The sequence below is a fragment of the Camelus bactrianus genome, chromosome 35, assembly GCF_048773025.1.
Source record: "Camelus bactrianus isolate YW-2024 breed Bactrian camel chromosome 35, ASM4877302v1, whole genome shotgun sequence".
Taxonomy (NCBI): domain Eukaryota; kingdom Metazoa; phylum Chordata; class Mammalia; order Artiodactyla; family Camelidae; genus Camelus; species Camelus bactrianus.
In genome coordinates, this window is record NC_133573.1 from 16,165,240 (window position 1) to 16,192,674 (window position 27,435).

Here is a 27,435-nt window from a genome sequence, read left to right on the forward strand (position 1 = left end):
TCATAGCAGCATTATTCACAATAGCCAAGAAGGGAAACAACATTAGTGTCCATCATGACTGGATGATGAAATTGTGTTGTATGTATGTACGTGGAAAAGCTATAAAAGAAGGAAATCCTGCCATTTCTGGTAACAAGGGTGGACCCTGAGGATATTATGCTAAGTGAATTAAGTCAGGCAGAGAAAGACAAATACTGTATGATCTCACTTATTTGTGGAATCTAAAAAAGCCAAAATCAAAGCAAACAAAATTATAAGAGATCAGATTTGCAGTTACCAGAGGCAGGGCGTGGGGGTGGGTGGAGGAATTAGATGAAGGTGGTCAAAAGGTACAAACTTCCAGTTATAAGAAAAGTAAGTACTGGGGGTATCAGTTTCAACAGGATGACTAGTTAACCACTGTTGTGTATTTTAAAAGTTGTTAAGAAAACAATCCTAAGACTTCTCATCACAAGAAAACTTTTTTGGGGGGTGAGGTATTAATACAAGGTGATGGGTGTTAACGAAACTGTGGTCATCACTTCACAATATATGTAAGTCAAGTCATTTATAATGTACACCTTAAACGTACACAGTGCTTGTCAATAAAACTGGGAGAACTTTTTTAAAAAGCTACTTTTTGAACTGTGGGTATTTTGTTAATCCAGCTACTAAGTAACCAGAAAGAGTGTACAATGAAAAGACATGAAAACCCACTTTAATGACGAAGCAGAAGAAAAAAAAAAAAAAAACCTTGAGATTTTTTATTATGCCTTGAACTTAAATATATGATCATATGTTCTGAACTGTATAATATGCCAATTCCATTTTAAAACGATATGCATTTAATATTTCCCAATTACAAAAATATACATATTATTACAGAGAATTTAAAGAACAGAGCAAGTATAAAAAAGAAAATTAAAAAAAATCTGCCATACAGAGATAATTTATCAGCCATAAAGTCCCACTCCATTTACATTTAATTTTTCTGTGCATACATATTATAAACACAATTTCCTTTTTCCACAATTGGGACCACTCTGATATAGTTAGTTTTTTTTTTAAATTGAAATACAGTTACAATGTATAGTTAGTTTTTTATATCTTGCTTTTTTACTTAACTGGATAATATGATTATCTTCCTTTGCCCTTAGATATTGTTCAACAATTTTTAACAAACAACTTAATAAAAATGTATCATGTGGTTACACAATTAACCCTTCTTCCACTGGTGGGCATTTAAATTTAGCTTTTTTCCACATTTCCATTGTGTTTATAAACCTGTAGATAAATTTTTCAAATGCAGCTCTGTGTATAAATCTCTGATAATTTCCTGGAAGTAAAAATTCTGGGTCAGGGAACACAGTTTGAAAGTTTTGCTACTTATCATCAAACTGCTACAACCTTTCTGGAGAGAAGTTTACAGTCCCAATTCCAGCGTCTAAGGATGTTTGTCTCATGCTACTCCAGCACTTAATATTACCTTAAAAAAATATGCACATTTCTCATTGCTACACGTGTCTTACCTTTGCTTTGATTTGTATTTTTTTGATTACTAGTAATCTGGGCTTCCCACCCCTCCACCAGTTTCTTGGAGATATTGCCTCCCTGTGAATTTATGTGCACTGCCCATATTTCTAACTAGAGTGCTCATCTTAAAAAAAATATATTCACAAGGCTGTACTGTGATAGTTTTACGAAGGCTTTGTTGCCAGTTTAGTTTTACATGAAATCGTTCCAATCAACAGCAGTAGAGGTATTGTTCTTCCTTCTGTAATTTCACAAGCTAAGAAAAAAAATCAATTAAAAAAAAACCTCAGGCTGAGCCAAAGACTGCACCTAGAAAAATTACATCAACCCAATCTCCCAACAGGTGATGGCACATGGGGATTCCTCTCCCCACAGCGCATGTTTACAAGGAAGCTACCCAGAAACAAGAAGAGCAGACCTTTGAGTGGTGACCTCTCTGATTCAAATGCAAAGTCTATTTCCTAAGGAACTCAAGACGTTTTGTATTCTGATTCTGCCTTTTTTTACATGTTCCAGTGGTCCTGGTCTTAGGGTTTCAACTGTGAGACTGAGAAGAGAGGATGCAGGAACAGATACAGACCATCCAGCTGAGAGCGTGTTACATTTTCGCACACCTGTTAAGACACTCCAGGGTTGACAGTCTTTTTAGCACAAACATTCCGCTTGGATGTATTTCCGTTTCCATACATATAGCTGTAGGCAAGAACAGAGCTGCCTCTCACAGATGTTAAACAATTGCCTGTTTTCTCGATTCTGCCGCTGCAGTTTCTACGCTGGGCGTGGTGCAGGGTGTGCACATTTACACAACTCCTTTGGCATCATCAAAGTCACTGAAAAGGATGTTTGATATGAGCAGACTTGCTGCAGGGACAAGCAGCGTACTGGAGGATTTTTCTCTCTCAGCTTCATAGCTCTAGTCGACCAGCCACTGGCAGAAGTCATATTCCTTCAGCCCAGAAATGCTGCTTTCCAAAATCTTTTGGCAAAATCTCCTAGAGATTTGTTTTTCTGCTCCTTCCTAATTTAGAAACAGTCTTCAAAGGAAAAAAAAAAAAAGACAAATCGATGTGAGAAGAAATTAACTCTGATTTAATTTTTCATGGAAGGTTTCAGGGTTTATCAACTACAACCACCAATAAAATTGGACAAGATTGTTTGTGGAGGAAAATTAACAAAAATGGGCATGTACCCCCAAGATCAGATTGTATTTTTATTCAAGAAGCAACAGGTGATACAAATTCAAGATTTTATTCAAATCATTTGTAAGTGAACATAATATCTCAGTGGTGAAGGAAGAGTTTTAATAAAGCAAAGATAATGAGTTATGTGAATAAACAGAAAGGTGAACAGTGTTAACTGTGACATTCAAATGACTACATGATTTTAATCATTCTTTTCATAATAAGCAACTCTGTGAACATCTATGGAAGGAACTAAAAGCTGTGCCTCGGATGGAATTTGCAGCTGATTTAGAGCTTTGTTTCCTGCCTTTGGCAATTTCAAGGAAACAAATGGAAATGGTTTGAAGAACTTATAAAAAATCTACCACCGGCCAAAAAATTTAAAAGGTAAGGTGGAAAGCACTAGAAAGAAAAAAAACAAAACGCACACACACACACACACACACATTGTAATTGTGAGACAGGACAAGAGAGAAGAGGAGGAATAACGAGATAGCAATCAGAAGTCCAGCCCATGCCCATCCCTTATTTGTTCTTGGCTGTCAGGGGCTTCCGGCTGATCTTTTTCGATTTGTCATTATTTTTCTTCGGCGGTTCCGGGTTCGCCTGCATGTGTCTGCCGTAGAGGCTGAAAAGAGAGAAGGGGGAAACGGTGAGATCCACCTGATGAACGTGAGCTAATGCTTCTACTGGTAGAGTTTTCATCAACAGATTCATCTCCAGGAAATTCCAGGAAGCCAAAAAAAAAAAAAAACCAAAAGATCATTTGTTTTCTCTGGGGCATACGTTGTATTTAGTCATTGTGAAGTGCCACACACACGCACACGCACACTCCCAGCCATGAAGTCCAGTTCTGGACAAGTCTCTTGGAATCGCACAGTCACTGCACGAAAAGAGCAAAGGAAGAGAGATCCAGGACTAGGAGGGCCATAATGCACAGCTCAGCCGTCCCAGACTGAAGCTCCATGGGCTCCAAGTGTTTAAGTCGACAGTGACAAAAATTGGGTTGAGCTGAAAAGACGGAGTGTCCACTTAGCGCAAAGTGAGCAGCATGCCGGCCCGAGAGCCCTGGGGCCGGCCAATGTGACAGAGAGCAATGGTGCCCGAGCCCACCCTCGCGGCTCACGCGTGATGGATAGCGCCGGGACGGTGACCACCCATCAATGCCACGTTAATCAGTACCACTGATTAAATGTTGACAAAGTACCCCACAATTACAGCGGGTGGCATCCATCGCAGAGCGGAGCCAGCTCCGTGCGGCGGAGGGGACTGTACCCAACAGCAGATAGTAATTAATCAATAATTTATGAGTAACTCTGATTAAACTAAATTAAAAGCCACCCTAAGGTAAATACAGCCCCACCTTAACTCTCCTTGTTGATACCACTGTGTCCTCGAGAGAGGCCGGTGGGTGTCTCAGTGCTTCCCGAGGAAAGACAACGCCTGGCTCCTCTTGGTGCAGCTGCCTTGTGCCACCTGAACAGGCGTGACACAAAGACTGACCTCCCTGTACAAGGTGCCCTGTGCTCTAGGGTCCACCCGAGGAATGGCCACTGTCTCTGCACTTGGCAGATACTGACGCTTCTGAGGACACTGACCTTGTAGGTGACAGGCCGAGGGATGGACCTGGCACTCGGAGTTGTCCAACTGATTTGGCGCTTAGGGAAAGCTGGACACTGGGTTTTGATAGGTCAGACTGTGGTCTATCTCCTCTGGAGGCTTCCAAGCGCCTCCTTTTGAAGCGGAACATGCAGGGTCTACCAATAGTGGTTATCAAGATAGGTCTCTGCTCCCCGGGAGTGAGTCTGGCAGCAGACAGACCTGCAAGCTGAAGACCGTAAGTCCAGCCAGGTGCTGCGAATGTCCTCCAGGTAAAGGGGAGGGGGCGGGGCAAGGAGGTCCCACATGTCCTAGACAGGTAACACCAGAGCCTGCAAGCTGGCTTTCAACTTCCGCAGAAGTTCGCTTGGAGGACTTTTGGCTACTTGAATGGAGAGGCAGGCCCAGGGCTGGCCAGCCTGACAGTGGGTCGCCCTGAGCCTCACAGCAGAAACATCTTCCTCCCCAAGAGAACCTGCCGCCCAGGGAGACAGATCTTAAAATCTGCATAGGCCCTCCTTCCTAACACTCTGAAAACGGCCGCTGGTCCCCACCAAAGTCTTTGTCATGGACACCTGGGGCCCTGGCTACAGCTAAAGAAACATCGCTTCAGGCAGAAAGAAAAGTTCAGCCAGTTCAGCTTTACCACTGCTGCCACTGCAACCCCCAAGATGTCCCTGTCCTTGTTGTCCTATATGGCAAAGGGGACTCTGCAGAGGTGATGAAGTTAAGGATCCTGAGACACAAAAGTGATCCTCCATTATCTGGTAGGGGATGTGGTCCAACCTGTACACCCCTTCCCCCACCCAGACCCCCACCCCCAGCATCTCTCCCAGATGCACCCAACAGGCAGAGGAAACCTTGAGCCAAAATCCAGTCATCCTTTACATTCCTCACCTTTATCAACACACTCTCTGAAATAAGCCTATCCTCAAAATCCCTGCCCATATGTCTTCTCCTCCTAGGAAGTTGCTTTCCTCAAGATCAGGGGCTTGGTGGTGCAGTGGGATGCGCACCAGGGGCCTCTGGTCTCCAAGCTCCTCTCATCTGGTATGAAGCCAGGGTCTGACTCTCTGTTGTGGATTCCCAGGCACCTACGGTCTCAGTATCCTTGGTCCCGCTGCTTTCTGACAGCTTCACGTGTCTCCCCTCTAGTTTCCAAACTCTTACTCCCATAAGAGAAAAAGACATACACCTTCTTACTCACGGACAACATCAAACTTTAAGGATTACGAAAACGTGCAGAAATGTAACTCCCTAGCTCATGAGCTTGGAAACTCAGTGACACTCAGGTGCTGGGAAAGTGGTATCAACAGAAAGAAAGAGGTCAGAGCAGGGAGAAGAGATATAAGACCTGATCAGGGCCTGCTATGCACCACACCCTGAACAAGCAGGCATGGAAGGCTTCCCAGAAGGGGTGGGGGTGCCGCTGGGCCCTGCTGGCGGCAATCCAGCAGTCACCGCAGAAGGCAGTGCCAAAGCCGCTCGGGACTCAGCAAGGCTCTTCTCAGGAAGGAACTGGCATGTTCCTGTTTCAACACACGCCTTTTTATGCTCAGACCCCACTGTGTGCCCAGCCCTCCTGGGGCTACCCAGCACATCGCCCACTACAAAGGGCCAGAAAGGAGAACGCAGTCCTGAACTGGATGCTTAAAGTCCTCACTTTGCCACTGATGAGCTGCTGGCTCTGGGCAAAAGATCGGCAAGCCTCACCCCCACCGTGCCTTAGTTTCTCCATCTGGAAAAAAACGATGTCGTTTTCTCCCAGGGTGGCCGTCATGGTGGGTGGAAGGCGCCCAGCACCAGGGCAGGCCTGGAAGCAGACAGAGAGGGCTCATCGAAAAACAGGACACACGTGAGGTCACAGTCAGGCTGATTAAATAAGATCATTAGATGATGACTTACATCTTCAGGGCATTTTCCTCTGAAAAATAACATGGTATTTTCCTATCCATGCCAAATGCCCAAGCCTTTCTGGAAGCAAAGTTTGCCTCCTCTTTGAAGGAAGCCACCAAAGCAGAGCTAAATGCATCGCCCCACTTCCTCCGTGAGTCACCAGCGGAGCGGGGCTGACTGCGCGGCGCGGCGTGAGCCTCTCCGTCCCCCAGCTGCGTGGGCGGGTGAGAGTCAGTGCTCCACTCTCATGGGAGGTTGGACAGATGACAGCGCCCGTTCCCACCTGGAGACGCGGCTGTGGCAGAGCAGTAAGGACGAGCATCTCAGGGTCCAAAGTCTTGGGTTCCATTCCTGGCACCACCGGCTATGGGCCACGTGGCCTCCATTCGGGAAGTGTGGTGGGCAGAGTACTGCCCCCTCCCCAAATGCCCACATTCTAATCCCTGAAACCTGTGACTCTGTTTCTTACATCACAAAGGGACTTTGCAGGGGTGATGAAGCTAAGGATCTTGAGACAGAAAGATTACCCTGGATTATGTGAGTGGGCACAATGTAATCACAAGGGTCCTTTTAAGAGGGGGGCAGGAGGACTAGGGGCAGAGATCTGAACGTGCCACGCTGCTGGCTTTGAAGACAGAGGAAGGGGCTACCAGCCAAGGAACGCAGGCAGCCTCCAGACGCTAGGAAGGCGAGGAAACGCGTTCTCCCCTAGAGCCTCTGGAAGGATGAGACCCTGCCGACACCTAGATTTCAGACTTCTGATCCCCCTAACCTACGAGGTAGTACATACATTTGTTCTGTTTCCGGCCACTAAGATCACGGTAATTTGTCAACAGCAGCCATAGGGAACCAACCCAGTACGTGAACCTCTCTGGGGCTGGCAGTGAGGATTCTGCTTCATTTCAGCAGAAAAAAAAAATTTTTTTTTTAATCTAGGGTAGTAACTCACCGAAAAGAAGGAAAATTTAAAAGCGAGGTTGCAGGAAGGGCACAGAAGGTGTGTCCCCCCAGGAAAAATGGGGGATGTTTCTACCAGGAGAGAAGGGGGTGGGCAGGCCGACTGCCCCTCCCCGCTTACTACAGTGAGACGGCAAGGTCCCAGCTCCCTGCGTGCTCGGAAGTTGACAGTCATGGCCCTTGTTCTAAATGTACCCGGGAATCTAATTTACGGGGGTGACTGAGTGATGAGACACAGACATCCACGCCTTTGAAAGAAGTTCCATTCCACGCAGTTCCCACGAGGAGCCACAGCACACGAGGCCATGTGGGGGAGCCCAGAGTGGGTCAGGAGGCTCGAGGCTCACGGGAGAGGGCATAGCCCAGTCTTTAGGATGGTTTCATGGGAAGGCAGGGGTGAGGCAGGGTAGGTGAGTACGAGTGAGTTTAGAAGCAGATAGTTGGACTAATTTCAGGGCCCAGAGCTACAGGGTGGTCTCCAGTCGTCCAGTACCTGGGTCTGGGTCAGGGGAAATACTGGCTTGGTGCATGTGAGTTAGGTAAACGTGGTGATTGGGGTCAGGGTTTAATTTCTTTGGATACGAAAGGCAATGCTAACAGATGGGTTGTTTGCTCCTCTAGGAATGAGCTACCTTGGGAGGGTTAGTCTCTCCCCAGCCAGCAAGACCCCCAAGAGATCAAAGCATCATAAAATATAGGAAGTGAAAAACAGGACTGATACAGTCTACAGCTTTCGGGATGGACTGTGGTCCCCCTGACCGCCCCATACCCTCCTCTCATGACCTACCTTCTAGCTCCTTTACCTCGGAAGATGCCAACAATCCCTCAGACCCTGGTACAAGGTGCTTCCTGGATGAGCACACCCCTTCAGGCCTCTGCTCTGCTGGTACCCCTCCTGCCCTACTGGAGCCCCGGCACCTGCGTGGGGGTTTCTGCAGAACAGTCCTGGGGCCTCACTCTCCTTTGCATTCCTGTACCCCATTTACCCCGAGACGTGTGACACTGACAAAGTGACTAAGTTTTGCCACAGTCTGAGGTCCTCATCTGCAATATGATGAAAATTGCTACCTTGCCGGGTTCAGGGGGAAGAGGGGGTTAAATCAGACACAGACAAGGTCCTATCAGAGCAGGTGTTCCAAGACGGCAGCTGCTGCTGCCTTAAACCTCCCACAAAGGTCCGAGACTCAGGCTAAGCTGGCCAGTTTCCCCTGCTTCTCAGATGATACCTCCCCACAGAGCGTAGCCAGGAATGTAGCTTCATCATCGTGAGCCTGTGGGGCAGACGCCTTCTCAGGGAGGTTTCTGGCAGGCGCTGAAATCTGACCATGTCAGCTTGAGTGTGTTAACGAGGGAGCCTGGCTTACAGGCACCAATGGGGCCACAGCTGCTGGGCGGGGGTGAAATGCTCAACTCAGAAAATGGACGGAACGGGTAGCAAAGGGTCTTGGAAAACCTTCTCTCCCCTGAAATCTGAGGTTCCTCGAAGATAATAGGGAGATGTTCAAAGAGGGGGGAGAAAAACCAACAGAGAGCAATCTCAAGTGACAGGAAAGGATCAGTTATACTCAGGAGTCTGATGAAAAGAACCCTCAAAGGCGAGATGCCTGCGGATGCTCTGTGCTGTGGGACTTGAACGAGGCAGCATCACCCATCTGCAGAATCCCAGCTGAAGATCAGCTCCGGAAAAATCATCATGAAATGATTCTGCAGACTGCAGAGGTCACCAGATCGGTCACTTCAGAGGCAACTTGTTAAAGCTGCCTGCACGCAGGCCCCCTGAAACTCCCTGCAGCTCAACACCCCTGGCTTGGTGACATCTAAGGTGACACAGCAGACAATTCCAGCCCCCCCAGAATCAGAGTAAGTTTTGCCACAAATATTACATTGAGCAGTATGACATGCGTGCCTTTCTATGATTGCTAAGTACATTTTATTCAATACGGGCAACTTCATTTTGGAGAAAAAAATCCATTTGAGTCTTATTGTTTCTGTTGGATCCAAGGGTCTCCTACAGACCCTCGCACCCCTCACAGCTGCAGCAATAAAGACTCTTGGCGACCATGTCTTTTGTCTTGAAAAATCTCTTCCCTTGGCTGCAATGCACTCTCCTGGTTCTTATTCTTTCTCCAGACTGTTCTGCAGTCCTGATGTTTTTGCTGTTAGCTCTTTGTATTTTCTTCCCTAGAAGATCACCTGATTTTGTCATTTCAGTGATTATCTCTGAGCAGAAGCCCTCCAAGTCAGTGCCATCTTTAACCCCTGCTATGTCTTATTCCCACTTGGACACTTAGCTATTAAACCCACCCAACACACAGAACAGTTCCCTACTCCGAGCTCCTCAGGTCTGTCCCTCCATGTCTCCAGGACTTTAGGATCAGAACAATGAAGTCATTTTGACATCGGCCTCTTTTTTCAGTCACCCCATTAATCAAGGCTGACTGAAGCTCTCTCCACCATAGAAATTCTGAGCCTGGGGCCAGAGAATGATCTGAGACTCAAGCAAAACTGTGTTTACATTTTTCAGCAGAAAGCACACAAAGCTTTCATCAGCTTCTGCAAAGGTTCATGACTTGGGGGAGAGGATATAGCTCAAGCAGTAAGTGAGAGCTTAGCATGTATGAGGTCCTGGGTTCAATCCCCAGTACCTCCATTAAAAAAAAATAATTAATAAGTAGACCTAGTTACCCCCCCCCCGCAAATAAAAACAAACAAAAAACCCTGTGTTTGAAAAAAAAAAAAAAGGTTCACAACTCAGTGGATTAACAAGCCGCTTTATGGTGCTTGCTCTTCTTTCCATCACCCTGTGATTTGATTCATTCTCCTTTTCTCCTCCCCACTCCTCCCCAAGCAGGCCCGGATCACATGGCTACCGGATCACGAAAACAGGTCCCTTCTTGGTCTCCGGATGCCAATCCCATCCTTCCTACAGTGTGTCCTACACACAGCTGATAGAATCCAGTCTCCTTGGCTTATGCGTGGGAAGCAGCATCCACGACCCACTGGATCAAGCTCCCAGCCTGGTGTATGGCCGAGAACAGACACAGAACATGCCACGCCATGCCCAACCAACCCAACGTCATCGCTCTCTGTTCACCGACAGACAGGTACAGTCAGGCGGCTCCGGAGGAGGGCCGCGTGGACTGTAGGAAAGGTGGGATGGGTGTGAGTTTTGCCACCTATTAGCTGAGTAAACTTAGAGTCCTGTATCCTTCCAGAACACCATCACTGGGAAATGGGAAGAACTACATACTGTCTACGTTGCAGGTGATCTGAAAAAATCTTAAAAGGTGCTAAATCAATCCGACGCCTGGGATTAGCCTTTCCTGGCCATCACCATTCATTCTAGCCTCAATTTTTTTTTTGCTTATCTGTGTTACTATTGCCCAGGATGCCTGCAGTTCTGCAACTCAGACCTCACCCACAGTTTTAGGCTTTTCACAGCCTTCTCTGCCCTGTCCCCTGCCCAATTTCTGCTTCCACAAAATACGCTGAGGTTGGTCGGAATTTCACCCTTAAATCCTTCATAACACGCACAGCAATTTCCGTTCTTGGCTGTTACTTCCCAGCACCAGCAGAACGGCTGGATAAGGATAAGAACACCTGTCAATACGGTTACTGTTCAATCAGCGGTCACTGTCCCCAAAACCCCAGCAAGTAAGGGCTTTTATCGTCTTCATTTTTCAAATGAGGAAACTGAGGCTTAGCAAAAGGCTTGATCAATCCCAGGCGATTACTCCAAAGTGCAAACTCTTTGGGCCTCGGCTGTCCCGTCTCCCGTTTGCTGGATTCCTCAGTGTTGTCCTCCTCACCAGCCTACCATTTGCTGGAGGGCGGGGACTGCAGACTTCCCTTCTTTTGTATTCCACACACTCAAGGCACTTCTGGAAGCACATTGGGTGCTATGTAAATATTATGTTTCGGAATGCCAGGTATATGAGAGGTACAATATGCTGTTCTCAAGTCATTTGCTCATGTCATATGCCTCCCTCCTGTTGTTTTGGGTGTTTCCATGGCAAGTCCTTATACAGACCAAGAAAAGAACCAACTTGAAAAATCTTAAGTGTGTGGCCAGTGACAATAATGGAGAGAAATAATTTTGCTTCTAATCTGTAATCTTATGGTAGGATGCTAAATTTAAAATCTCCACAAATACATCTGTGGACAAAGTGTGAAGCCTAGATTATTAATAAGCATTTGCAATATCTTTATTTATCCTATCTAGCAGCTCCAGGGGGCTGGTGACAGAACCTCAGCACACAAAGTGCTGAGTCTTAAAGAAAAAAAAGAAAAATGAACAGTTACCACATTCCCATGAGAAGTCTCATTAATTCAAAAGGCAATGATTTTTTTGAGATCAAGCCTCCAAGAGATGGTTCCATGAAATTCACCAACAGCGGGACGTGTCTTTTACATTCTCCTCCATTATAACCCTCACCGCTCTCTGTCCCCAACACACAGTGTGAAAAGAATCAACATACACGTGCAAATGGCACCCATATAAATAGCCAAAAGGAATCTGTAACTGACTCAGGACAGATAGGAAGCTATACCAAAATATAAAATATAAGCAGATTTTAAAGCTATCCCATACATTCTAGAGTCGCTATCTTCCGCACTGGAGGGGAGAAATGAGAATTCTGGTGGAGCAAAACTAACAATCTCATGCACAAAAGATGCTCATTAAACTTCATCATCCTGTCTACTCTAATGATGGTTTTACTTAATAAAAATTCCCCAAGCAGTTGCAAGGATATTAGGCAAGGTCTTTGGTTATGTATCAGAGGTCTGAGCTGTCACCAGCAAGCATGCAGTTCAGGGGGTATGTTCCCTGGGGAAGGAGCAAATACAGCTTTCACAGAATACATGCAGAGAAAAATCTATAACTGCAACCTGCTTCCCTGCTTAAGCATTTAAGAGAATAGGTAATCCTTTTAAATTAAACTGCAAAGCGCTAAATGTTGCAATTTCCAGAATAAACTAAAAGGCAAAGGAAACAAGACAAAGGGTATTGGTATGTTTTCTAAACAAGCTCCTTCCTTAATAGACTTCAGACCTGGAGTAGGGGAGAATATTTTTTATACAAAGAATTATCTGGGGACATGGTACTTGAAGATTGAAAAAGAGACATCCAACCATATATGTGTCTGTGTGTTTGTAATACACACGCAGATATACAAACCTATTTATAAATCCAAGGAAGGAAGTGAGAAATTATTTCTATATGTGCATTTAACCCCTTCGACAGTTATTCCTGAGAAAACACTACTACTAAAATTCGTTAACTTGAATCTGGAACTCAATAGCTAAATAGTAATTATCTAATAGAACCCTTAACATGGACAGCAGGAAGTTAATACTATATAATCACAAATTCTTGCTTTTGTCCATATCATATCACCACTTGTAAATTTCACATCCTGCCAATATAGACTTGGATGGAGACATGATGAGAGTTGGGGCAAGAGTGAGGTACTATCCTAAAAGTTGAATTTAAAGGCAGTAAGATCGCCCTCTAGGTGTTAAATGATAACAAGGAAAGTTACCCCAAGCAACACGCACAACTCAGGCCAGCAAGACTTGACCATAAGCCAAACAAGGGTATTAACAAAGCTGGAGAGAGGTCCCGTCCCTCAGAAGAGTGGTGGTACTCATCAGGAACTCAGTGTGCTGAATGCTGGCAGCGGGCTTCTAAGCACCCTCTGGAGAAAGGGGGTGAGGACCCAGGCTGGGAGCTCCGTGCACACCCCGACAGGACTCCGTCTCCAACTGGAAGTAGTGAAGATAAACATGGCGCCATCCCAACCCGTCAGAGGCTGACCCGTGCCTGTGTGGTCCAGCTTCTGGCCAGCTCTCGCCCCTCCTCTGCCCTTACTCCCCACCCATGTTCCCAATTTCCAGCACAGGGGCAAGCAAATCAGGCCCCTTCCCACTTCTGAGGTGGGTACGTGCCATTCACTGTCTGGCACGTGTGTCTCCAGGTCTCCCTGATAGCACGATTACCACCCTCATTTTACAGGCGAGGGAAAGGACAGAGCAGAGAGGGTTTGGATGTGAGTGGCTATGCTGTCCCAACTTGGTGTCAAAACAACTCGCTCTCAAACCTCTCCCTTGACCCTTTAGCCTGTGGCCAACCTGTGCCAACCAGAGAAAGACCCAGGACCTCAGCTCAGACTGCTGGGCAGGAAAGTCCTTTCTTTTCTGTCTGAGTTGCATGAGGAGCCCAGATCTGCTGCTGCCCATGGTGACATCTGTGAAGAGAGCTTGCCTGGATGAGACACCAGCACAGACAAAGCAGAACTGAAAGACGGAGAGAAATGGGGTCCAGCGACACTGAGCCCTGTATCTTGCCATGCCTGAAGTCTACTGCATCGCTGCATTATTATCAGTATAAAATAACCAACTAATCTCCGTTCCTCTTTGGCTTTGTGTTTCTTGCAATCCCAGGAACGCTGAGTCCTGACACATCACTCTGGCCTACTTCAAATCTGAGTTCCTAAGAGAGGTCTTTTCTGCCCACATGCTCTCTGTCTAACTACATTCTTTTCCTTCACACTCACAGTCACAATACAAGTGTTCTGTTTATTTGATTACTTGTTGTTTCCCACCTCGCTTCATGAAAGGTTAGGTCCGAGAGCAGGAACCCTGTCTGTCATCTTTAGCATCCTCTGTGACTGGTATGCTACGGGCACACGGTGCATGTTTGTTGACTGACTGAACGAAAGCAGACATCACTGCACTATGATGTCTGAAAGTATCCAACTACGTAGGTATCTTCCCACCTGGGTCTTCAGTGCCTCTCAAGCACGCACTGTCTTAATCCTTTTGTTTCTCCGGCACCTGCCACCCACCACTCACCTAATGAACACTGACTGGGGGACTGAAAGAACATCTTAGCCAAGGAAAATTTCCTGATGTCCTCAATTCCAGACCCATCAAGGGATTACAGACAAGCTTCCCCTTCAGAGCTATTCCACTGAAAGGCCATGTGCTGTGCAGGTGAATCTTCCAGTCTTACGGGCAGTTATCCTTTGTTCCAAAATTCTGGTCCCTACATCAGTTTATGTGCTTTCCTCAGTTTCTGCGGTGTTTTTGAGGCTGCAGGGCTGAGGGTGAGACCATGGGTGCAGCAGACGCACCAGCGTTATTCTGTGAAGCTGCTTGGAAGCCCAGTCCATTGTCCCTTGTGGAAATTCTCTTTCAAAGTACTATGACCAGGGGTTTCCATCTTTACAGGCCAGTAGGTTTTTACTGAAATGTTAACCATCATTTGATATTAATAAGAACCAGCTGAATACAGGAATAGCTTATAAGAGAGAATTAAGTCACAATGAATAGTATAAAAACACTGGGGTTTTCTTCCTTTCCTTCGGACAAATTAAAAATCAGAGTGAATTTTTATCATCAGGGAAAGAGAGGAATTTTTCTGACCACACGTGGTTCCTTCATGAATGGCTTGGTGTTGCTCACGACCTTTTAAGTTATGATGCTCGTGATCACAAGAGCAAAACTCAGGTAGTGTGTACTACGCGTTAACATTTCCACATGAAGCTTCTGTGGTGTCTTCTTCATTAACTCATTTAAGCCTTAAGCAGTATCTCATGCAAACAGACACCACGCAGGGGTGCACATCCATCCTGCGGCTCTAGATGTAAGTGATGTTACCAGTACAGAGCCAGTGTCACAGAACTGGACCACTGATGCCTGAGCAGAGAAGCCTCTACATTTCCTCTTTCAGGCTTTTCAGGTAAGGACAAGTAGCAAAACCATCTTTAGAGGTATCACCACTCGCACTCTTCCTCTTTCTTCTTGTGGCTATTAATTTGGACCCTCAGCTCCTGGGCCGTCCCTTCCTTTCAGTTTTTCTCAGCCCAGGCGACTGGATGATTTGACCTTGGCAGGTGACTCATGGCCAGGTCAATGGAAAGCTAGACATCTCTTTAAATTTAGGTACAAGCCTACAGGTTCTAGACTGCAGGGCAGCTGACACTGAGCTGGGACTCAGAAGGCTCTGGAATTCACCCACTGGGCAATCTGCGTTTCCCTAGATGGAAAATCAGGCATTTGGACTTAACCATCCAGCACGTGTGCCTTGCACACTGACTGGGCATTTTATCAGAATGCACCCAGAACCCGCTTAGATCAAGCCTGACAGGCAATGGCGTCACCCTCATCGGAGCTGGGCATCTGAACGGAACATGCATGTCTTACACGTGCAACTTGCAGAGCACTTTGCCTATACAGTAACGCATTTACCCTTAAGCAAAGTCATGGTAAGTGAAACCTCACATCTCCAAAGTTCCTCCTATGTTCGGGTTAAATTACAGCATGACGCCTGAGGTTTTAGGCAGCACTGTATCTCATTTACCTCTCCTCCTCGTCCGTGGGTTTTCTGTGAGGTAAGTTATGTTCCACTTACAAAGCAAAGAGATTATAAAAAATAATAACCTTAGGGATCAAAACCAGAAGGCACCCATCTACCTACAGGTGGACGTATCCACACGGTGCTTTGGCCAGGAGGCTCTCACCACATGGACATCAGGAAGAAGCAGCCACAAGAAAATTCAAGTCATCACCTCTTGCCATTCATTTCCCCAGCACAGCTGAACTGCCTCACCTAGGCCGGGCTCTCTCTGAAGTGCCAACCCCTTCACATCCCTGGAACACAGCACATCGTGTTGATTTGTGCTTTCCCTCCATTCCTGATCTCGATATTTGAGCTACTTACTGGCCGGTGGTAAGGAGGAGATGGCAGCAGGGGAGGAGCGAGGCAGTTTTGGGCCAAGAAGCAAAAGTGATACTTGGGAATCAGCCCAGCAACTGTCCAGAGAGTGATGGAGAAAAACACTAGGAGAGTCCGATAGTAGAAGAGACTCTGCATTCAAATCTTCCTTTGTTTCACTTTCATTCTTTCTGGGTTTTGCGAAAAGAACACACTCCAAGAAGGAATGGAGGATTAAAAAAAAATACTTTAGCCCTGATATATCAGCAGATTTAATATAGGTCATCCAGTTCCCCCAGCTATTTTTTTAATCGATTTTTAAGAGTCTCGGAGAAATTTATAGTCTTTGGGTGCAAAAAGTTTAAAGATTAAGCTGTCTATGGTTTACGCTCAATGCTAAAAGCGATCTACTGGAGGACTCCGTGCATTGGCTGTAACTCCGGGTGGGGATCCCGCGGATGCGAGAGGAGGCTGTGACTCCCTCTGGGGCTCAAGCTTTCGTTGTTCAATACCCTCAACGGGTCTATTCGACTGAGAGCAGAAGTGTGGCTGTGGGTGGGGAGAGGAGAGCTGGAGCTTGTCACAACAGACCTTTTCATCCAAGAATCGCAAGTGTGTCGTCTAGGAATCTCACCCACCGAACACTCCTGGAAGGTGTTAGAGCGCTCTAAATATAGACGCTGAACACGAGGTAGAGATGCCAGAGGCCCAGGGTTTCTGTGGAATCCTGCCTGGGGCTGCTCTTTTGTCATGGTTTCCAGTACAGGCAGGCCTCCTTTTACTGGGCTTCACAAAAACTGCCTTTTTTAAAAAAAAACAAAATTGAAGGTTTGCAGCAAACCTGCATCAACTCTATTGGTGCCATTTTTCCAACAGCATTATTTTTTTTTTAATGAAGGAATGTATGTATATCTATATTATATATATATATATATATATACACACACACACACACACACACACGTATATATACATATAAATATATATATATATATATATTTATTGTAGATATAACGTTATTGCACCTTTACAATGGAAACAACTTTCACATGCACTGGGAAACCAAAAACGTTGTGGGACTTGGGCTTTTTGTGTGTGTATGTGTGTGCTATTTGTTTTACTGCCGTGGTCTGGAACAGAACCCACAGTATCTCTGAGGTCTGCCCGTACATCAGGTGGTTGTGGTCATGATGTGGCCAATATAATGACATTTGGGTGAAAAATCAAAGGGAAAGCATGCAAGATAGTTATTACAGATAATGACACACCATGTTCTGTAATAAATGACTCACACTGACCTATCCTCTCATGGAAGAATAGCTATTAGTCAAGAAGATTTTTGCCCCACGTATTTCCCCCAGAATGGTAAAACAAGCCCCTCTTAGTCTACAGAATACCTACAGTGAGTTAATTTTTCCTCTCATAAATATTTCAGGAAGCTATTTTTAAAGTCTTATTTTTAAACACATATTAGCACTTCCAATGTGTGGAGACGTATTCCGTACTTTCGCGGATCTATGGACTAGCTCTGTCCAGAATATAAGATCCACAAAGGTAACGTTAAATTTTCCAGTAGCCACGTTAAAAAACACAGTAAAAAGAAATAGGTGAAATCAATTTTAGTAATAGATCTCATTTAACCCAATATATCCAAAACACGATCATTTCAACATGTAATCAATGTAAACATGATTAACGATCTATTTTACCCTTAATCTAAATGATTCAGTAAGTTTATGATATAAATTTAATGAATTTTTTTTAACTGAGTGTCTTTGAAATCTGATGAGTATTTGGAAACTCTGATAGCACATCCCAGTCAGGCCAGCTGCAATTTGGAAGCTAAAGTCACACATTGTTAGCGGTTACCATTTGGCACAACACAGAGACGGTTCAAAAATGGTGACATCAAGCCATTATCTTGTACTTAGATGAAAAGCATTTTGAAAGCTGATGGACCCTTTCTTGGTGCATGGTTACTTTTCATACTTTAGAAAAAGGAAGGATGGAAATACATATTTTTTTATATATGTATATAAAATTATACATGTAATATTTTTTTAAAAGTCATCCCACTTATCTAGAGAGCCTTCCAATATGTTTGTTTGTTGTCGTTCTGAGAATGAGCCTGCAAAGGTCCTCAGGCCAACACACATAACTGCAAAGTAGAGACAGTCCCTCTTTCCCCAAAGCAAGAAAACATAAGAACAACTTCAAGAGCCAAAGCAGCTCAGCCCGCAGCTGGCTGGGGTACTACCAAGACCCCGTGTGCTCATGACTTTGGCCGTTTCCCAGGCAAGCCGGACCTCCTCGCCCAGCTGTGCGCCTTCTAAAGTGGCAAATCCTAAATCCAGACTCTGCCACTTCACCCTGCTCCGCCCCCCTGGCCACCTCTGACCTGTGGCCCAGGGGGTCCAGGGTGGGGGCCGCACACAGGTCTTCAGAAGCTCACTGCAAATGGTCATGAGGTGGACAGCACAAACAGGCTTTTATAAAGGAGAGAACAATGAGCTTAGAAGAGACGGGGACAAACATTAAACCTGTTTCTACATCAGGGCTAAGAGTATCGTGCCTCCACTCCTCGCCAAGGTATATTTCCCATAAAACTCAGAAAAAGGCAACTGAAAATGAAAGAACGGGTGGGACCCAAAGGCTCGCCTGCTTCTGAGCTCCCACAGGTACCCTCACGACCCTGCGCATGGCTGTTGACCTGTTTCCAAAGACCACTGCTTCCGTCCCAGCAATGACACAGCCCCTCACCTGCTACCCCTCTGGGTTCCCCTTCTCGGCTCGCTCCTCTCATGTCACTGAGGGCTGCCACCCTCACCTCTGGCTAACACTGACAGTGAGCCTTTCTTATGGGGACAGTTTACAGTGCTGACTTAAAATGCCCACAAGGAGCAAGGCTGGTAGGACTTGTAAGTACTGGATGAACACACGGGTTCTGGGCAGACTTCCCAGCTGTGTCGCTTGGGCTACTCCAAGCCTCAGTTTTTCAGTCTATAAAATGGGAATTATAATCAGACCTACACTGCTTCCAGACGTGAGCAATGGATGAGGAAATCATGTTAGAAAGCCTATCACTGTGTTTTGCCCCACAGTAAACATGAACTATTTTTTTCCCCATTACAACCACTGTTAAGAGAGGTTAGGTCACTCGTGCAGGATCTGATAACAAATGGGAAAGTAAAGAAGGTCCAAGCCCTGATTTGTCCAACCTCAAAATCCAGCCTACTTTGAGAGAGAGAGAGAATGTATCTCTATGCTTCGCACCTGTGTGGAAGTTAAGGTGTCTGGCAGGCTGTTAGACATAGTTCTGAGGTTCAACTATAACAACTGACAGCTGGGCTACCTTGGAGAACTTACTTAACCTCTCTGAGCATGCTTTCTCATCTGGAAAATGGGATGCGAATAATAACAGTGTATACCTCTCATAGGGTCATTATGAGAATGAAATACCATAAACTGCTTAGCAGGTACCCAACAGGTGCTTAATAAACAAGGCTTTTACACACAGCGTGCTCTAACTGGGCTTGTCCATCCTAAACTCGGTTAAAGCCACAGAGTTACAAAATGACTTATGGTTGTGTGCCTAGAGTTTTGCACAAAACAGTTTCTTTCCAAAGAGATACTTTCTTGAATGTTATGATACGTATGCTTGAGAAAAACAGCAAATGGTAGAGAACATAAGGTGGGGGCCTTGGATAGAAACCTACCAACAAGTTCAGTCACTTTCTGGGCCTGGTCTTCAACGAACGTAGCACAGTCAATGACAGAGATGAGCACGGAGGGTCTTCCTGGAAGAAGGAGCTGGCTCTTCTGCTCTGTCCAGGATGCTGGATGGGTGGCTCACCAGCACCAGTTGGAAAAATGAATAAGGGTACTGAGTACACCTTCAACCTCCCATTCACAGGCTGAGCTGTCCTGGAATCTATTCAGAGGGGAACCGCATTACGTAAGACTCAATAATCTTTATGGTAACTCTGCAGCGAAAGTGTCATTTGTTGTAATGAACACTGATCATAAGTTAAGCCCCGAGCTACTCTCTCAGTTATTTTTCATTATATTGTTCCTTGCTCTGTTATATTTCAGGAGTACTGAGGGAATTCATCCAACCATGTTCTCTAGTCAGCTCTTCCTTTACTCAGATTAGATTCTGCTAAGATGCAACAGAGCAATTTGCAAACACACTGATTCTTAAGGAAACGCATCAGGCACTGGTTATATGTTCTCTGCCAGTGCCAATGGGCACCCACCTTCCTCCTGGTTATTTGTCCCCTTAATTTGCTATTTTTCTGTCTGTTTATCTTCCACTCAATCCACAGCATCGTTCTCTGGGCCCCAAATCTGAGAGCGTATTAACAACATGTTTCTGGATAGTTGTTCCTTCAGCAGCAACTATCTGTTCAGTGAGACAACTGGGGTAATGTTTCCCGAATCATCACTGCCTCTCATACAGCTCTCACCTGCGAGCGCCACTCTGTTCACAGTACCATCATTCTCTCCTCTGGCTGCTTTAAAGGGCACTAACTCCAAAAGGCAAGTCAGTGAGGAGAAGCTGAAATTTCTCCATTAAAAAAAAAAACAATGAATATGAAAAATTCATTTTGCATGTTGTATATTAGGCTTGAGATAGAATTTCCATATGCCTCTGTGCTCAGTGCTCTTGGAATTGCTTGTAAGTAGGTTGTGAGTCCTTGGAGAGACCACGTCACTGCCACACTTTGGAGGCCACCAGCACAAGGGCTCGGAGACCACGTGGGCTGGCCTTTGGTCACAATCACTCACAGGCTTTACCACTTTTCCCAAGTATGAGGCCTCAGTGCATTCCCATCCGATACAGGGCATTGTTGCTTTCTATCAGGCTTTCATCCTTTCATTTCATTTCATCATTTAATCAGCTTCCATCCCGTTCGCCACAGTGCCAGAGAAGAATTTAGAATATTAAGGATAAGAAAATGGCACCGGCAGGCACTGAAGATCTGGGCTTGCCAGCCTGGGTCTCTCTGCAAGGACAGACGTGGCTGAGAATGCCTCCTTTTCAGGGAAATGTAGTTCAGTGAACTGAACTGTATGCAAATGGGCACAGTGATGCCACAGTGTCTGCTCCTGCTCTTTTCTCCTGACACACATCAGAGAAAAGCTGAGCAGAAACTTATTAGAATGTCTACAGCTATTTAAAAATAAAATGAAAAATTTTCCCCCCAAGACATGACACAGTGCTTCTGGTGAGTGCAAAAAACTATGGGTGGATGTAAAGACTATATGCATTGTAAACATGCGTGGAACAATCCCACACGAGGTCCTATTTGGTGGGAATTTTGTAGTTGTGGGGAGGGAGGGCACAGAATCAGGGCAGGAAGAGCTCAAAATACAGGTAAGGAGGCTGACTCCCCAAAAGCTGAGATGAGCTGTACACCCCGTAACATTATGAACAAGAACGAAAAAATTGGTAAACAAAGGTATCCTGTCTTTAAGGGGAAAAAAAATCAGTGCAGAGTAATTAACCAGAATATCAGTTTCAAATCAGGTGTAACACATGAGGAGACTAAAGAGGCAAAAGGCATGCGGAAACTTTAGTCACTGTTAAACCAAGAAACTGTGAGCACTTGATGCAAACAACCATACAAACCTGAAGCCAAAACAAAAGCCCACTTAAACAGAGAGGACTGTTCATCTGTCTGAGCCCCATCCTCTTCACACAGAAAATGGGCTTTCTCTCTGCCACCTAACAAAGTGGTCACGGCGATTCAATGTCAGGTCCTTCACACCTGAAAATGACTCCCTTTGAACAAAGGCTCACCGTCGTTACCCAAACACTCCTCTCAAAGCGCATCTGCCTATCATGAAGTACTAAGAAATTAGACATGAAGGAAAGCTGCCTCTCTTACCTTCTGAGGCATCTGCACTCTGTCTATGGGGTGTGTATCTCCTTGAATAAATCTACTTCCACTTTATCAAAAAAAATTTTTTTAAATTTTAAATAAATAAATTAAAATTATAAAAAAAATGGAAAGACATAGATGGAAGGATGTTTACATAAAAAAGCATCGTTTGAAATAATACTCATGTGCAGACTATGGATATCTCTTAGACAGAATTACAGAGAAAAAGGACTCTGGCAGTAATCCAAATTGTATCTTCCTTCCTTTTTAACATCTAAATTTCATTTTTAAAAACAAATAGGAATATATTACAATTCATTTAGAAATTCAGAAAAACGTTAAAAAAAAAATCAGCCAGAAGCCTCCTACTTAAACATAACTTGTACTAATATTTGGGTAAATTTCTTTCAAGTTTTCATCTAAAGTATTTTTTAAAAAGCAGTATCACAGTTTAATCATAGTTTATCATTTTATAAGTAGTTTTATTATTTTAATCACAAGATATGGCATCAGTATTTGCCACAATTATAAACACAATTATTGACAGGTGCCTATGAATGTGACTGCTTCCAATATTCTGTCTTTGGGGAAGTCATTTAACCTAACTAAACTTCATTTATTTCTCACTGAAAAAAATAGGGATAAATGATATTAACCATCATCATTAGATTTTTGTGAAAGTTAAAAGAGATAATACTTAAAAAAATTTTTTCCCTTAACGGGGGCACTGGGGATTGAACCCAGAACCTCGCGCATGCCAAGCACACATTCTACCACTGAGCTATAACCCCCATTCGAGAGCATACATTAAAGGAAGTAGTATCTCACAGAAATGCAAGCCTCTGTTGACGTAAACAGTGGATAACACATGAACTCATTTCTCACTGGACTGTCTTAAAATGAAGCATACTAGCATGTAAGTCACAAATCCATGGGGAGGGTAGAGAAGACCCAGACTTCCATTTACCATTTTTCCAAATACTTTGCATTTATTATAAACAAGGGTGCAGATCCTAGACTCCCCAAAACACATCAACAGGTACAAAGCTAAGACAGAAGTGGTGAAACATTAACAGAGGGGCAGGGAACACTGAGGTCTTCCTTCGGGAATTGACCATCAGTGGGAAAAGCTAACTCTACAATGAAGGGACTCAGTGTGCCCCAAGCAGGTCTCAGAAAGCAGCTGTGGCCACGTTCATCCTGGAGGTCAAGGACTTTTTAGACACAGGCACCAAAATGCTAAACCGCAAAGTCTCAAAAACTGCAGCACAGTTTAAATACATACACTTAACAAAGTGCCAATTTAAGACAGTAACAACAAAGACAGTAAAATTAATACAGTGACTTACATATAACACAGTGGTTCTCAACTCTGCCCTCCGCCAGGGGCCACCTGGCAATGTCTAGACACACCTTGGGTTGTCACACCTTGGGGGGTAGGATGCTGCTAAACCCCCTACAATGCACAGGAGAGTCTCCAACAACAAAGGGTCACCTGGTCCAAAAAGTTATCAAGAAAAATCACAGTGTAAAGGAAACTCACAAGTAAAATTAAACCTGAGGCCTTTACTGCCCAGGAGCCACGGGTCTGTTTCCCTCACCCTACCGCACCCTCTCTGATGTAACATCTCCCCCAGGCCTTGTCTCCCAAAGCTGTTCTGTAAAATGACTAGATGTACAGATGTGAACTTTAACATTTAATTATTAGATGTGTATTTTTCTTAATTGCAAATGATGCCAATTGATTGTTTATATCCTGCTGGATAAGTCTCTTTTTAAAAATAATAAAAAAAAATATTTAATAAATAAAAAATATTTAATAAAAATAAATTTAAGGATGTGAACTGATTTAAGGAAAAATATTAAAGCTCATAACAACATACATGTTATTTGGATATGGCAAAATCAATCTTCCAGAGAAGAGTGTTTCTACACTTATTTTGGTTTCTGTGTGGATCCCACTCACAGGAAGCCACTGAACAGCTTCAGTTTGAGGCTGAGGATGATCCGAAGTCAGTAAAATTCTCCAAGTTACAAAATGAAAAAAAAAAAAAAAAAACCGCACAGATTCACTCGTTTCAAGGCTTCTTCTGGGAAGGAACTGTGCTCGTAGTTAGACTTGGGGATTTCAGAACCACAGCATTCCAAAGCTGGGAACTGATCAGGACTTTGTCTAAAGCAGCAGGAGGGCTCTAGAAAATGCTCAGTGAAAAAAGTTTCTTAGTTAGGAAAAAGATGTCCAGAATTATTGAAAAAGGCTGTTTATAACGTAAGGCTAGAGAGGGTTTATACATATACACACAAGGGCAACACGAAGGAAAAACGAGCTCTCAATCAGAATAGATGCCTAAAGACAGAGTTCAAAGGCAGAGACCGAAGAGAGAAAAGCACATCAAACAGCTTCCTAGAATGAAGCTAAATCTAAGAAGCCTTGTGAACGACCACGACTCAGGCTCAAAGGTAAGGATTCTTGACCCAGACAGAGGTTTCCTGGGACCGTTTAAAGGAAATGTTAACTAGTCAAGAAAGCCCATGAAGGAGCACGGTGGGCTGCAGGTTTGTGGACTCAGGACCCCCACAGGAGAAGACCCACAGCACCGTGTTAGGTGATTTAACACAATTGTCCATCTACTGATGCGACTCAGCAATCTGGGTTTCTGGGGGTGAAATGAAGCGAGAATTGTAAGTTGGACTACAATTCGAGCTTCAGTTTAAAAACAACTGCAAAATTAACACTGTATCAGGCAAAGGCAAAAGAAAGTACATTAGAACTTAATCTTCGTATAATCCGTCTTCAATCGCTAGCGATTCAAGGAACCAGAATTGAAGGGATATTAACACATTGATGTCAAGACCTAGAACGTGGAAACGTGGACTGGGATTTTGAGGTGTTTCGTCGTAAGTCCCTCGCTCTAAGCACAATTTTATTAAGGAGCTGAGTGGTCAGGCCAGGAATATGTAAGTGCACTGAGTTCCTGTTTTCAACCACGAACCAGGATCCTGAGGGAGGCCGGGCGTAAGTGTGTGGAGGTGTGAGCGGTGCTAAGAGACGCACTCATGCAGCAGCTGGCGGAGAGGCTGGGCACTGCAGAGCTGAAGCGGTCATGCCAGAGGCATGCCTGTTACCTCCCTCTTCCTCCGCCTCTGTGGGCTGCCCAGTGCCAACGTCCCTCCTCTTCAGAGCCCAGCTATAGTCATGCCGACTATTTCTGCCCATGGGATCATCGCTCTTTCCTCTGAACTCCAACTCTCCAGGCTGCTGGGAGGTCCTCAACCTTCTGTCCACTGGGGCTGGGGATACGATTCTGGATACCTTCCCATCACTTACAGCGGCTGGCTCCTGGGACGCCGGCAGAGGGAGGGCACCGGTGTAGTTTCAAAAAGCTCCCTCCCACCACACTGCCATGCTCCTCTCATGCCACCAGTACTACACCCAGAGCCTGCTTTTACTTCACTGCCCTGAAATACTGGCTCTCTGGGTTGGTGTGCACACCTCAATTAGGTGGCAATCCTGAAAGCAAAGACAGTGTCTTATAAATCTCCGTCCGTGCAGCCTGGTCCCGTACACACCAAGTATTCCTCATACATAATGCTCGTGGGCTGATTGATTAAAAGAGGCTCAGGCTCACTTCCTTCACAGGTTTGTAAGAAGAAATATACCAGGAAACTGAAGGATGCAGCTGGCTTCTTAATTAATATGAGTCACTTGGCAGTTCTTAATTAAGAACTCTAAAATAAAGACCCACCTTTCTACCATGCCAAGTAGGTATCACCTTCATTAGTATTGAAGAGCTGTAACCACAACTTCATTTTTATGCCCCTTTCTCTGCCCTGCCAGATGGGAACATTAGCTGTACAGTATTTATTAATATAATAAACAAAGACAAGTGCAGAAGCTTGGGGGAAATTCAGGCAGAATTAGTTAGTTGTACTCCATTTGGACCAGCTTTACGCATCGGCTGAAGGCAGTCTTCTCTTGTTTTGCTTGCGAGAGGAAGACCCCATTGAGAGTGGTCTTCCAGGCTGCCCGACCTCTTGGCGTCCACTGGACATTCGTGTAGGTGGAAGTCCTTTATGAATGAACACAAAGTATTTTCTGCCCAGTATCAATGTATACTGGATATTCCAGCAATGCAAGTTCGTGCAAACTGAGGTGGGAGTGTGTTTTGTTTTGTTTTGGAGCTCTGGTAAGAATTGTACACCATCTCGCAAAGTCACATCACTGACATGGAGACCACTTAAGAGTATCTGAGCAGCCAGCACATCACATCTCTATTTGACTGCACTTGGAGCCGTCAAATTCAGAAAGAATTTCCATGCACAGATGCAAACATCTGACTACTGCCTCCTCACCCCCAGTGTACCCAGGAACAAGCAGTTTATACACTGAATGTCCACAATAATAAGCCGTATTCCCTTTATTTCTCCAATATGTTACAGGTGGGGAATTACAATGACTTCAAATAAGTTGCATATGGAGCATGTTATGTTATTGACGAAATCTATTCCAGGTTTTCAGCAGCACTGACAAAAGCACTGGTTACATGAAAGATCTGAGAGGTTTGAGAAAGTGTCTACTCTCATAGGGTCACTGGGAAGGTTAAATGCGATTAATTGGAGACAGAGGACTGGACCCAGAGCACAGCGAGTCGTAACTGCTTAACAAACGTCACTATTACAGTCACCACCCTCTCCCCGTCTCGCTGCTCGAGTAACTGTTGGAATAAAGTGCAATTCACTTTCTGGTCCTCCAGATACTCCATCCAGAGGTGAGACAGACAGGCAAGAGTGGAGGGCATTCCTCTCTGCATCACAAGGAGGCTAATAAAATGTGGCAAGATGCCCGGAAGGGAGAGAGATTTTTTTCCCAATAGCTCTGCTACTCACAGAGGACACTTCATTAGCCTGTCTATTACAAACCACTTAAGACACATATTTATTGACAGCAATCTGCCAATTGATTAAACATCTCAATATATGAAGCTGACTCTACATTAATCAGCAGCTTGGAGAACATGATCCTAGAAGTTAGGATGGAGAGTTTTGGAAATCTTGGCCGCACTTCCACCCGCTTGAACCTTCTGTGAAATACCAACACGTTATCAGATCAAACAGTTAGTCATCTTCTTCTTCCATGTCGGAACCCATTATATGCAGACACGTATTATTAACACACTAACATTCTAACATTTCACAGTAGATCCGACTCCCATTCTAGTCCACTTATGTCTTGTACATAATGCTAAGTGTTTTTCAACATAAAATCTATAAAATGTCACTGAATTTAACTTCAATTTTTTTTACCTGTTTTTCGAATAAACTGAGGGCAAAGAAATGTTACATTTTTTACTCTATGTTCTGTAAAATTTTGTGCATTTCAGGAACAGCCACGTGAGACGGGTGGAAAAGGCATTCATCCCTGCACACTGTGTATGTGTTCTTAACAACAATTCTGAATAATTATTTTATACGAATCATATGCTTTTTCACTTTGGCATTGTTTTCTCACAAATGTGAACTTTGAGGTGAAAAAACAAAGAGGCCAAGAGCCCTGCAATTAGCTCAAAAGGAGAACTTTGAGAAGTCTGGTTTATGACTAAGCTCTCACCTTCTCTCTTTTTATTAATTCTTACTCTTTACTAATTGGACTTGATTGTTTGAACTTCCAAACAATCTGGAATGACTT

General features: G+C 44.6%; 1 protein-coding gene across 3 annotated transcripts in view; it reads right to left on the bottom strand.

The window, feature by feature from the left end:
- Positions 1-2,580: 2,580 nt before the first annotated feature.
- Positions 2,581-27,435, bottom strand: part of RSU1 (Ras suppressor protein 1) — a 159,260-nt gene continuing 134,405 nt past the window's right edge. For all 3 annotated transcript variants that reach the window (XM_010966825.3, XM_010966834.3, XM_010966844.3), the window contains exon 9: positions 2,581-3,321. In XM_010966825.3, the coding sequence (XP_010965127.1) occupies positions 3,219-3,321 (103 nt within the window). In that variant the 3' untranslated portion in view covers positions 2,581-3,218. The remainder of the gene's footprint in view (positions 3,322-27,435) is intronic.